At 46.0% G+C, this 13282-nt stretch overlaps 1 protein-coding gene across 4 annotated transcripts in view; it reads left to right on the forward strand.

The window, feature by feature from the left end:
* The window catches only part of LOC138763427 (probable voltage-dependent R-type calcium channel subunit alpha-1E), a 252290-nt gene that overhangs the window by 179252 nt on the left and 59756 nt on the right, over nucleotides 1–13282 (forward strand). For all 4 annotated transcript variants that reach the window (XM_069937538.1, XM_069937542.1, XM_069937541.1 and 1 more), the window contains exons 25-27: nucleotides 80–176; nucleotides 6358–6518; nucleotides 8211–8345. In XM_069937538.1, the coding sequence (XP_069793639.1) occupies nucleotides 80–176; nucleotides 6358–6518; nucleotides 8211–8345 (393 nt within the window). The remainder of the gene's footprint in view (nucleotides 1–79; nucleotides 177–6357; nucleotides 6519–8210; nucleotides 8346–13282) is intronic.

Here is a 13282-nt window from a genome sequence, read left to right on the forward strand (position 1 = left end):
GTGGAACCTGTTCATTTTTCATACCCATGTCCAAAACATCTGTTGGGTTTTAATATCAATGTGTTCCTCTCACCCCCAGGGGCTCCAGTGGTAAGGACATTAACACAATCAAGTCTCTACGTGTCCTGCGTGTACTACGGCCACTGAAGACCATCAAGAGACTCCCTAAGCTGAAGGTATGGTGTTATATTGTGTGGTTTCAGTTGTGGGACACAAAGGAGCATCGTTTTGCTTGGGATCTCTTCCAAGTTACGGGGCTTGCTTGTAGTTGCTGCAGACTTCCCTCAATCAATCTGAATCTCAGGTTTCCATTCACCATGTCACACTTCCTCCTTGATTCGGGGAACAAATCTCAAATTCTCACAATTGTTGATTCCCCAGCTGCTTTTAAGCCAGCTTCTCAGATCCGTGGAAATTGACAACTCTCTCGCTCCTCCTTCCCTGCTGTAAGTGGCAACCAGTTAATCAGCAACAAATCAATAAAGGCACAAGATCTACATTGAAGTCTGATCATTGTGTCCTGACCTTGCTCTCACAGAAACATTGGCCTGTCAGGTGGGGAAGTTCATTTCAGTGTGATGGGGTTCCACTATTGTTTGTACATGACACACAAATGCTTTTAGTTCAAAGCTAAAAATGTTGATTCTTTAGGAATGGCTGTAGCTACAACAGTATAAGTCATCTATTACCAACTAAACACTGATCCCAAAGAAAAACTCTTTGTTTTGTTGGTAGAGGCACGTAATATAATGTGTAAAAGTCGTTTAGACAGGTACGTGGACAGGAAAGGTTTAAAGGGATATGGGCTAAACACAGGCATGTGTTGATGTGACATGCTTTGATTGACTTCTTGGTCAGCATGGTCGCGGTTGGATGTTAGGCCAGTTTCCATCATGTGTCATTTGGTGATCCTGACTATATTCCTTGTGGTCAGGATAGCTGATTGCAAATAGTTTGTTCCAATATCCTTTCCTGCATCCTGATGTTCATTCTACCTTGAGGGTGTAAAATGGCATGACACCTCCTCAGCCATTCAATAAGATCCAGATTGACTGAGGAATGAATTTACATTTTCTTCCTCATTACCAACCTCTCTGTTGTCTTTTGAAGATGCTCGAGTCCTGACCCTAATGAGTGTCTGCGAAGCCCTTTCCCTGTGAATCAGAGGCTGTGGGTTAAGTCCCACTCCAGGGGCTCGAACAGAGACATCTAGATTAACAAACTGGTGCTGACTTAGGGAGGTGCTGACCTCCCAGATGAGACCTTATCTGAAAACTCCCAACTGCTCACCTGGGTGGACACAAATCACTGAAACTACAGGCACAAGAAAATCTCCAATGAAAGTAGCAAATGTTTGAATCTATCGGCAGGGCTGGGAGCAACTGTGGAGAGAGAAATAGAGATAACATTTCACATCAAACACCCTTTGCCAGAACATGAAAAATTCCCTGGCATTATTTCTGGGAAAATTGCAGATGGTTGATTTCCAGGCCCAGCAGGTAGTCAAGAAAGCAAATGGGACACTAGCCTTCATTGATGGAGGGATTGAATTTAAGAGAAAGGAGGTTCTGCTGCAACTGTGAGGTGTACTAGTGGGGTAGTACTGTATGCAGCTCTGGTCTCCTTTGAGTCCTACAGCATGGAAATGAGCCCATAGGCCCAGCTTGTCAACACAACATGACCTCATGCTTTTGACCTACATCCATATTGGGCCCATACCCCTCCAATCTTCTCCCATCCAAGTGTTTCTTAAAGGAAGCCAATATACCTGCCTCCATCACCTTGTATGGCAGCTCATTCCATGTGCCCTCCACCCTCTAATGAAGAACTGTCTGTGGTGATATGACCTCCATCCTACTGCAGGGGGTGATCTCTGTACCTGCAGGAACACCATCAAAGGGCTGACTCCACCTGCCCAGCAATCAATCAGCCAACCCGAATATAAACCTGAGCCGGCCCCTCCTGAGCCAATCACATGGGAGCCACTGAAGCATGAACTGGTGTTCAGATTTTTACCTGAATAAAGCCTGTTGTACAGTCTTTTGAATTTTGTGCTTGCTTGCTGCTTCCTCAGCGCACAACACTGTCCCTTCACATCCCTTCTAAATCCCATGCCTTTACTTGCTTGAGAAAGGATATACTTTGGAGTTGGTACTGATGAGGTTTTCAGATTGATTTTGAAAGAGAGGGGGAAAACCGATGAGGAGAGATCATCTGGGACTATGCTCATTGGAGTTTCGAAGGATGAATCTTGGGTAAACATATAAAATAATGGAAGGAATAGATAAGAGAGAACCTGGTGATTTCTGCTGGTTGGTGAGACTAGAACTAAGAAATGTATACTCAAGATTCAGGGTAGACAGGACAGAGATGAGAAGGAACCACTTCTTCAAGACATCAGTGAATCTGTGGAACTCTCTGTCCAAGGAAGCAGTAGAATCTGCCTCAATGAATGGATTTAAGGTTATGGGGAGAAGGTTGATAGGTGGAACTGAGTCCACAACCAGATCAGCCATTGAATGGGAGAACAGTGTCTACTCCTGCTCCTATTTCTTATGTTCATACATTTCAAAGATGGGCAAGATCTCTCCAACAAATCCTATCTCAAATAATTATCTATTCAAAACCACAGTGTTGTATGTGCCAGTGGCCAGCTATTAATGGGCTTGTGCATTTCCTCCATTTAGTGTAAGTAGTGACTGCACCTCAAAAATACATAGCTGGCTGTGAAGAGCATTCTGAAGTCAGAATTAAAGCTTAATTAATGCAAGATCTGATTACTTATTTGACAGCTTTATAAGCTGCTTCCTTTGATAGAACCATAGAACACTACAGAATAGATTACAAATAGATTACTATTTGAATGGCAATAGATTAAGAGATGGGGAAGTGCAGAGAGACCTAGGGGTACTTGTACACCAGTCTCTGAAGGCGAGCATGCAGGTACAGCAGGCGGTTAAAAAGGCAAATGGTATGTTGGCCTTCATATCAAGAGGGTTTGAGTATAGGAACAAGGATACCTTACTTCAGCTGTACAGGGCCTTGGTGAGACCCCACCTGGAGTATTGTGTGCAGTTTTGGTCACCTTATCTAAGGAAGGATGTTCTTGCAATGGAGGGAGTGCAGAGGCGATTCACCAGGCTGATACCTGGAATGGCAGGAATGACTTATGAGGAAAGATTGCACAAATTGGGATTGTACTCGCTGGAGTTTAGAAGATTGAGAGGGGATCTCATAGAGACATATAAAATTCTGGCAGGACTGGACAGAATGGATGCAGATGGAATGTTTCCAATGATGGGAAAATCCAGAACCCGGAGCCATGGTTTGAGGATAATAGGCAAACCATTTAGGACCGAGATGAGGAGGAATTTCTTGACCCAGAGGGTGGTGAATCTGTGGAATTCATTGCCACAGAGGGCAGTAGAGGCAGGTTCATTAAATATATTTAAGAGGGAATTAGATATATTTCTTCAGTATAAGGGTATTAAAGGTTACAGAGAGAAGGCGGGGACGGGGTACTGAACTTTAAGATCAGCCATGATCTCGTTGAATGGCGGAGCAGGCTCGAAGGGTCGAATGACCTACTCCTGCTCCTATCTTCTATGTTTCTATGTTTCTATGTTTACAGCACAGAAACAGGCCCTTTTGTCCTTCTATTTTGTGCTCAACTAATTCTTGATCTAAAGCTACTCTCTTGTTTCAGTTTTCCGCACATCTTTGTGGTTGGTTTTGTTTAAATTTAAGTCATACATAATCACACGATTTACAAACTCAGAAAAAACACATAATTTGGATCAACCCTGCCCCAAACCTTCATTTATAACACATTCAATTAATTAAGTAGTCTGAAGTGACAACCAAACATCAACAACATTGACCACAAAAAGTTTGGCGACAGCGTGGTTAATATAGTGGTTAGCTCAATGCTGTTACAGCTCCAGTAACCCGGGTCCAAATGCTCCCCCACTGTCTGTGAGGATTTTGTATGTTCTGAGTATATGGAGCAGCAGGATGTTGAAGGCTATGGTCTAAGTGCTGGATCAGTTGAGAAAGAATTTAGATGGTTGGCATAGACATGGTAGGCTGAAGAAGTGATGTCTGTGTTGTGTGACCCTGCACCAGTAGCAATCCAGAGATTATTACCTCATCTGTGATGAAGCTCCCTAAATTAACTTCAGAGGACCTCATCATGTATTCACCACTTTTGCTGGTACCTGCATGAACCAAAGAGTCTTGCGCTTCTCCATTCGAATGCCTTGTCACCATTCTGTGTCATCCTCAACCCTGGCACCAAGGAGGTCATGCACCACCCCGGCTACAGTAGCACTCTCTGATCTTCTCACCACCGATCTCTTGCCCATGAGATCAGCTCAACTCCTGCTCCTCTCTCCTCATGCCGCTGAAACACTCAGAGTGGTGACTACCCAGAGGTGCACTTGTTTTCCAATGCAGAGGAACAACTTTGGAGCGAGATTTAGTGTGAGGTTTGCCAAGCTGTCCTCCTGCCTCCCTTCTACCGTGCCTTCACCTGTTCACATAACTCTCAACCACATTGGTGCATAATCTTGCCTCAAGTTGCAGAACTCAAGGCTGCCAGGACCCACGGAGTGTTCATCCAGACCACAAGGAGTGTCTGAGTTCCCATCTGCTGCGCAGGATTGGCACTCATGCCATACTTCTCATTCAGAAAGGCACCCTTGAAACATAAACAACATCCTTCATCTCAGATGAAAGAGCAGGACCATGAAAGTTGTTATCTGTGGATTACTATGGGTGCCTCATGCTCACAAAGCAATTCAGCGAAATGAGCGGCTGCAGTGGGATTGTCTCGCTGGTCTCCCTGACAGAGAAATGCAATCTCAGCACCTGTATTGGACAAGTGAACAATGGACAGACAGCCGATTTGGCAGAGAAACCTAACAGTTCAACCAGAGGTCAGTGCGGAGGATCCAACAGAACCAACCTTACTGGCCAAAGCCTAAACTCTGAGATCATTTCAGCCGGTGGTCGTGTATGGTGTTCTGGGACATGCCACAGGATTGTTGTACACGGTGGAATACCAGGACAATGCACAGGATGACGGTTCTTGTTGGAAACAGTGGTACATCGGTACAGTGCACAGCATCATTGTACACATACACTAGGACAGTGCACAGGATAAAGGTGAGGGTTATACATGATGGTACATTGGGACATTACACAGGATCAAGGCAATGGTTGAACATGGTGGTACACTGGGACCACATAAAGACACGTAGCAGGCAGATACTGTGAGAAATGCAGTGAATATTCTTTCATCTTCTATATGATAATGAGTTAATTGTTTATTCAGGCTCAATGTAAACTGGAGGAACAACAAATCAAATTCCTCCTGTACAACCTTCAACCTAATTGATTTTTCTAATTCTGGGGACCCCATCCCAAACTATTTCCACTGATCCCATCCCTTCTGCACTGACCCCTGTACTTGTTTTTTTTTTCTCTTTCTCTTTAACTTTTCTTTTTCCACTTCCCTTCTACCTGTCTCTCCATCACCCACACCTTCTGGACCCCTCCCCCAGCTTCTTTTAAGATTATAAATTTTAAATTTGGATATATAGCACCATAACAGGCCCTTTTGGCTCATGAGCCTGAAACTGGAGCACTCGGAGGAAACCCACGCAGACATAGAGGGAAGAGAGGCTGGATTTCAGGATTCTGTACCTTCCGCCCAAAGGTAGCATTGAGAAGAGGCTGTGACCTCTTCTCACAGTAGACTCGAGGTAAATATCGAGCTGCAGGCAGGGGGGAGGATGAAGCGGGGGGAGGATGAAGGAGGGGGGAGGATGAAGCAGGGAGAAGGATGAAGGAGGGGGTGGATGAAGGTGGGTAGGATGAAGGAAGGAGGATGAAGGGGGGAGGGTGAAGCAGGGAGAAGGGGGCTAATTCCTCCCATTGCCAGAGGGCTGCCAGTTTCTGACAATATTTTTTTTAATGTCGACATTCAGCACGGTGATAGGCCCTTCCACTCCATGAGTCCATACTGTCCAAGTACCCCAATTAACCTACAACCCCCATATGATTTTTGGAGGGTGGGATGAAACCGGAGCTCCTGGAGGAAACCCACGCAGACACAGGGAAACATACAAACTGTTTATGGACCGTAATGGATTCAAACGCAGGTCGCTGGTCCTATAACAGTGATGTGCTAACTTCTACACTAACCATAACATCAGCTAAATCTGCAAAACCCAAATGTCTGATTTTGTCATCTCCTCTGGGCAACTAGTGATGGGTTGGATGGTGAGAACATGAGTGGGCTTCTGGCTGTCTCCTGTTGGCATGGGTTACCATCCTGTGGTGTTCTGCTTTCAGGCAGTGTTCGACTGTGTGGTGACATCACTGAAGAACGTGTTTAACATTCTGATAGTCTACAAACTCTTCATGTTCATCTTCGCAGTGATCGCTGTCCAGCTCTTCAAGGGCAAGTTTTTCTACTGCACAGATAGCAGCAAGATGACCAAACAGGATTGCAGGTAATAACGCAAAACCACAGCTTGAAAAATGCAGGTTCAATTCGACCTGATCTGACACTATGCTGTGTCCACATCAGGTCACACCGACACGACCCACTGTGCAGTGTCCACACCAGGTCAAACTGGCCCTATACTTCACAGTGTCCACGCCAGGTCACACTGACCCAACACACTCCACAGCATCCACCCAGGGTCACACTGATGCAGCACTCCACAGTGACCAGATCAGGTGACATTGATCTGACACTCATCAGTGACCACACCAGAGCACGCTGTCGCAACACTCCACAGCGACCAAGCTGCTCACACTAATGTGACATTGAAAATGGCGGCGCTGCCAGAGCCATTGTAATGGCAGCGCTTCCGCTGTTTGGACCCACAGGGAGCAAGGAGTGGAGATACAGCGCTGCCATGGGATCCAACCACCCAGTTAACTGCCGTCAGCTCTGTACAGGTTTTGATCGGCCCGTTAAAGGAGCTGACAGGAATTTTATTTAAAATCCCGTGACCACAGGGTCTACGCCCAAGATGGCAGATCTATAATCGGCCGCAGTCACGAGGGGTTTCAGACTCCAGGGAAACAGAGGACTGGCGCAGGATACCAGAAAATGGGGAAACCATCCCTCTTCTGAGAAAGAGAAGCAGAGGAGATGACCCACGGAACAGTGACCACAGCGATGGACGAGTGAGGGGGCTCTACAGCTGAAAGACCAATGCATGTGATGAGCTGCTTGCGACTTGAGGCGAGGAACTCACGAAGGCTGCTGGAGACTGCCTTTGGGGTTATGCGCCGGGCTGTGGACTGCTGGAGTCTGGCTCAAAACTAGTTGAAGGGGCACCGGGTATCGGAACCTGGACACGAGGGAGCACTAAAGGGTTCCTGACCGTGTTGGAGGTTCGGATCTGAAGCTCGGGTTGCCAGTGGTTTGGACTGGACTCTGTGTGGCTGTGGCGGTTGCGGAAGCACTGGAGGCGAATCTATGGACACTCGCTGACTCTGGAGGGTCACTCTTTTGCTTCTTTTTCTCTGACTGTAAGAGGCGCTTCAAGCAATTTCTGCAGATGGCGAATCTGTCAGCCATACAGCAGGCAAAAGCAATTTCATGTAATATGACACTGCTTTATTACAAGGACAATAAATTGAATCTTGACATATAGGAGGCCAAGGGATGACTTTATAGAGGTTTTTAAAATTATAAGAGGCCCAGATAGGAGAGATGATGAGTATTTCTCCTCCCCTCCCCCAACAGAGCGGAGGACTCCAGATGGTTGAGAGAGGTAAAGGAGAGCTGAGGGGTACATTTTGTCCATACAGAGGGTGACGAATATCTATAATAAGCTTTTAAGTGAAGATGGTGGAGGGATATACAGTGCAATGTTTAAAAGGCATTTGGACAGTTACTTGAATGGGTAATGTGGATGGGGAGGTGTGTTCAGGGCTAATGTGAGACAAGGGGATTGATGTAGAGAGGCACCGTGGACGGGGTGGGCTAGGACCCTTCTGTCCTGCATGATGCCATGATTCTCCGAAAATAAGAACCCTTACCGACATCCTGATCTCCCGTCACACCAATAAATTGACTCCACGGTTTTGTACGATGATGCGGGTGCGCAGTTTTGCAAATGTCTGTGAGTCTGTATGCACGCAGATGGTCAGAACGTAATTGGGATTCTTTGTCTAACTCATTTCAGAGGTCAATTTGTTCTCTACGAGACAGAGAACAAAGTTGTTGATCGAGAATGGAAACGTTACGACTTCCATTACGACAATGTTGTTTGGGCTCTGCTGACACTCTTCACTGTCTCCACTGGAGAGGGATGGCCACAGTGAGTATGAAGGGTGACTTTTCCTTCCAGTAATCCAGTGCTATGGCCCCTGAAGTCACAGGAAGTGGTATTCCATGGCCTTCCACTCCCTTGGGTAGGATAACCACCCAGAGCATTTGATCAGGTTGATAAAGAGGGACTATTGACTTCACTGGGTGAAAGAGGATCAGACACCAAGAACTGAAGTGGTGTCCATTCGCTGTGGAATCAGGAAGGATTCACTCAAGGTTGGCAGAAATCTGAAGCCCGGCACCGAGCCGCAGAGTTGTCCAGCATGGAAGCAGGCCATTCAGCCCAGCACATTATCACTGATCAATAGGTGCTTGTCATATCCATCCCATCTTTCAGCAGATGGCCCATGACCCATGCTCCAAGATTGTGCAAGAGCTTGACTGGGCACTTGTTGAATGCTGACAGTGATTCTGATTCCTTTCCGGCTGTGCGTTCCACTCTCTAGGCGAGAAAGGTCCCTTGCAGATCCCCTCTCAATCCCTCATCACTTCCCCTCAATCAAGAACCTTCAATCCATCTTAAAACCAAAGAATATAGAACCATACAAAACACAACAGTACAGAAACAGGCCCTTTGGCCCTTCTAGTTTGTACCAACTATTATTCTTCCTAGGTCCACTAACCTGCACCTGGATCATATCCTTCCATTCCACTCCCATCCATGTTCCTGATCAAATTTTTTTTAATTCTCAAAATTTACCTCACATTCACCAATTTAGCTGGCAGCTCAATGCACACACTCACCACTTTCAACTTTTCCCCTTTCAAACTTAACTCAGGTTCTCGAGTTTTTATCTCACCTAACCTCAGTGGTACCTTTCCTTAGCTGTTTCATCCATGATCTTCTTTTGATCGTAAGGTCAGAAGTAGGGATGTTCGCTGAGGACTGCATAATGTTCAGCACCATTTGGAACTCCTGAGAAAATGAGGCAACCCACAAATGCAGAAAGACCTGGACAATATACAGGACAGGGCTGATAGGTGGCAAATACCTTTCAGGCCACACAAGTGCTAGCCACTGATATCAAACGAGAAAATCTAGCTTTCTCCCCCTGACGTTCAATGGCCAGGACCACCACTGAATATGCTCCCCCCGCTATCAATATCCTGGGGGTTACAAAAATCAGAATCAGAATTTATTGTCATGTGTCATGAAATTTGTGGTTTTGTGGCATATTTTCAAGAGCAAAAATTGCATTTTAAATGTAAATAAATTCATCGAAAAAGTGAGTTAGTGTACCACTTCTTGTAGATGTCCTCAATGGAGTGAAGACTAATGCCCATGTTGGCAGCGGCCAAGTTAACAACTCTTTATAGCCTCTTCCTATCCTGTGCATTGGCACCTCTGCACCAGACAATGATGCAACCAGTCAGAATGCTCTCCACAGTACACCTGCTTAGTAATGTGCAAGAGTCCTTGGTGACATACCTAATCTCCTCAACTCCTAATGAAGTATAGATGCTAGCGAGCAGTCTTCATGATTGCATTGACATGGTAGCCCCAGGATAGATCTTCAGAGATGTTGACACCCAGGAATTTGAAGTTCTTTACCCTTTCTACTGCTGACCCTGTGATGTTTTCTCCTGATTTCCCCTTCGTGAAGTCCACAATCAGTTCCTTAGTTTTGCTAATGTTTAGTGCACCACTCAGCTATAATATCTATCACACTCCTGAACACTTCCTCATTGCAGTCTGTGATTCTGCTGACGACTGTGGTGTCATCAGTAAATTTGTAGATGGAATTTGAATTGTGCCTAACCACACAATCATAAGTGTAGTGTGAGTAGAGCAGTGGGCTAAGCACGCATCTTTGAATTGCACCTGTGTTGAATGCCAGTGAGGAGACGTTGTTACTGATTTCCACTGACTATGCTCTTCTGGTGAGGAACTTAAGGATCTAGTTGGTGAGGGAGGTGCAGAGGCCCAGGTTTTGGAGTTTGCTGACTAGTTCTGAGGGGATAATAGTGTTGGAATCTGAGCTGTAATCGATGAAAAGCAGCCTGATGGACGTGTTCCTGTTGTGGAAAGCCAGTGAGATTGTATTGCTTTGGAGCAATTGTGGTGATAGATGAATTGCATTGTTTCCAGGTCATAGATACGTATTAATTCTGGCCACGACCAACCTCTCAAAGCATTTCATCACAGTAGATGTCGGTGCTACTGGGTGATAGACATGGAGGAAGCTCTCTCTGCTCTTCGTGGGCAGCAGGATGATTGATGCCCTTTTGAAGAAATGGGAACCTCTGACTGCAGCAACGAGAGATTGAAAATGTCAGTCCAGCCTGTTGGGTGGCATAGATTTTCAATAACTTACCAGGAATGGCATCAGGGCCTGACACCACGCAATGGTTCACCCTCTTGAAGGATGTTCTGATGTTGGCCTCAGAAACAGATATCACAGGGTGCCTGCATCTGGAGGGATTCTCACTGGTACCATTGAATTCTCCTTTTCAAAGTAAACATAAAAGGTATTCAGCTCATTGGGTAGTGAAGCATCACAGCCATTTATGATGTTAGGCTTTGCCTTGTAGGATGTAATGGCCTGCAACCCCTGTCATAGCTGGCAAGTATCTGACTCTGTTTCTAGCTTCCCTCGGAATTGTCTCTGTGCTGCTAAGATAGCCTTCCATAGATCATGCTTGGAATTTCTGTAGAGATCTGGATCACCATTCTTAAATGCCATCAACCACATCCTCAGCAGGTTGAATCATCCATGACTTTTGATTTGGATACTCACGGAATATGCGCGTGGGCATGTACACTATCCACACAGGTTCTAATAAAGTCGGATATAGCCGTGGCATATTCATTCAAGTTTGAAGATGAGTCCTTGAATATGGTCCAGTCCACCAATTCAAAGCAGTCCTGCAGGCGCTCTTTCACCTCCCTTGTCCATCCTTTCACCATCTTCACCACTGATCCTGCAGTCCTCAGTCTCTGCTTCTACACCAGAAGTAGAAGTACAGCTAGATGACCAGACTTCCAAGGTGTGGTCGTGCGATGGCTCAATAAGCATTCTTGATGGTGGTGTAGTAGTGGACCAGAATGTTGGCTCCTCTCGTTGTGCAGGTGATGGTTTGTCAGAGACTACCTCAGGTTGGCCTGATTGAAATGCCCTACAATGGTCAGCAAGGCAGCAAGGTGTGCTGTTTTATGGGTGCTGATCACTGTTCTCAGCACCTCGAGTGCCAGCCCAATGTTAGCCTGGGGTGGAATGTACACTGTGACCAGGGTGATGGTGGTGAACTCTCTTTGCAGAAAGAATGGGCAACACTAGATCGCCAAATGTTCCAGGTCAGGGGGGCAGGACTGGTGTATAACCATCACATTTATGCACCACAATGAATTGATGAAATAAACACTGCTGCCCCTGCCTTTTCCTGACGCCAGTGTCTGGTCCATGCGATGGACGGTGAAACCCTCGGCTGTACAGTTTGTCCGGAATGCTCTCATTCAGTCATGTCTAATGAAGTACATCACGCAGCAACACCTGATGTCACTCTCCTACTGTAGTCTGGCTCTGAGTTCATCACCTCCCCTCCTCGCTTCACCAATCATTCTCTGACCCTGCCCTCCTCTCTGTAATACCACCTTTCCATCCTCTGCTTTCCCAGTTCCTTTCCTTTCCCAACAAAACACACAATCAAATTGATTATTGAACAGAATGCAGGGCCTGAGGACCTACATTACTTCCAATGTTGCTTTGACCCTAATTTCCTGGGGAGCACAGATGGGAATACCAAGTCGTTCACTGTGATGCGCTGTTAGACAGAATCAGACACACACAAGGTAAAGACTGAACAAGGCTTTAATCCAAACAAACCTCCACAGAGCCAGCCAGGCTAGCTGTGGCTGCAGCAACTCAGTGTGAGGCCTCGGGAGGCCGGCACAGGCTTATATCCTGGAGGGTGATTGACACCCGACCGGGTGGGGCTTGATCCATTCAGGCCAACTGATTGACAGCCGACCAGGTGTTCTCCTGTCCCTTTACACTCCTGCAGGTACAGAGGTTTCCCCCTGCAGTAGGCTGGTGGTGTACCACCACAGTCACAGGCTCTAATCTCCCATCCACTGCAGACATCTATGTGATGCTGCCTCAAGAAGGCAGCCAACATCATAAAGGACCCCTATCACCCTGGTCACAACCTTTTCCCACTGCTACCTGGGGCAGAAGGTACAGAAGCCTTTAGATTCAAGGATGGATAGTTCCTTTCCAACAGTGATCAGGCTCTTGAACCACCTTTTGTTGCATTAATCAATGACTGCTCCAGCATGACAAAAGGACTGTCTGCACTACTGCAAGCTCTCTTTTTATTTTGTACTTGCAAAACTGAATGGATATTATTTTTTTGTATTTATTGTTTCTATTTAATGAAGTATCCTGTTGTAGTTCTTTTACAAATACCTATTCAGCTGCAGCAAGTCAGAATTTCAATGCATATGTACGTTGTACAATGTGTATATCAATAGACTAACGATCATTAAGTGAATTTACAGGTATCTAAGCAAGTGTAAATTTAAAAAGGGATTGGAGTAGACCAAACTTTGTACAATTTTTTTTAGACATACAGCACGGTACGAACCTTCCAGCCCATGAGCCTGTGCCACCCAAGTACACCAATTAACCTACCCCATATGTTTTTGGAGGGTGGGAGGAAACAAGAGCACCTGGAGGAAAGCCACACAGTCACAGGGAGAATATACAAACACCTTACAGACAGCACCATCCTCGAACCCAGGAGGTTGGCACTGTAATAGGATTGCACTAGCCGTTAAACTTGCCACGTCGCCCATTATTACCCCCTGGGAAAAGGACCGAAGAACATCATCCAGAGTGCTGAAATTATGCTGAGAGAGAAAACAGAGTGACCTGAGTCATACTATGGATAGTTCCATTCACAAAGGTGACACGGTCAATGTAGCGT

This window comes from Narcine bancroftii, chromosome 5, assembly GCF_036971445.1.
Source record: "Narcine bancroftii isolate sNarBan1 chromosome 5, sNarBan1.hap1, whole genome shotgun sequence".
NCBI classification, from domain to species: Eukaryota; Metazoa; Chordata; class Chondrichthyes; order Torpediniformes; family Narcinidae; genus Narcine; species Narcine bancroftii.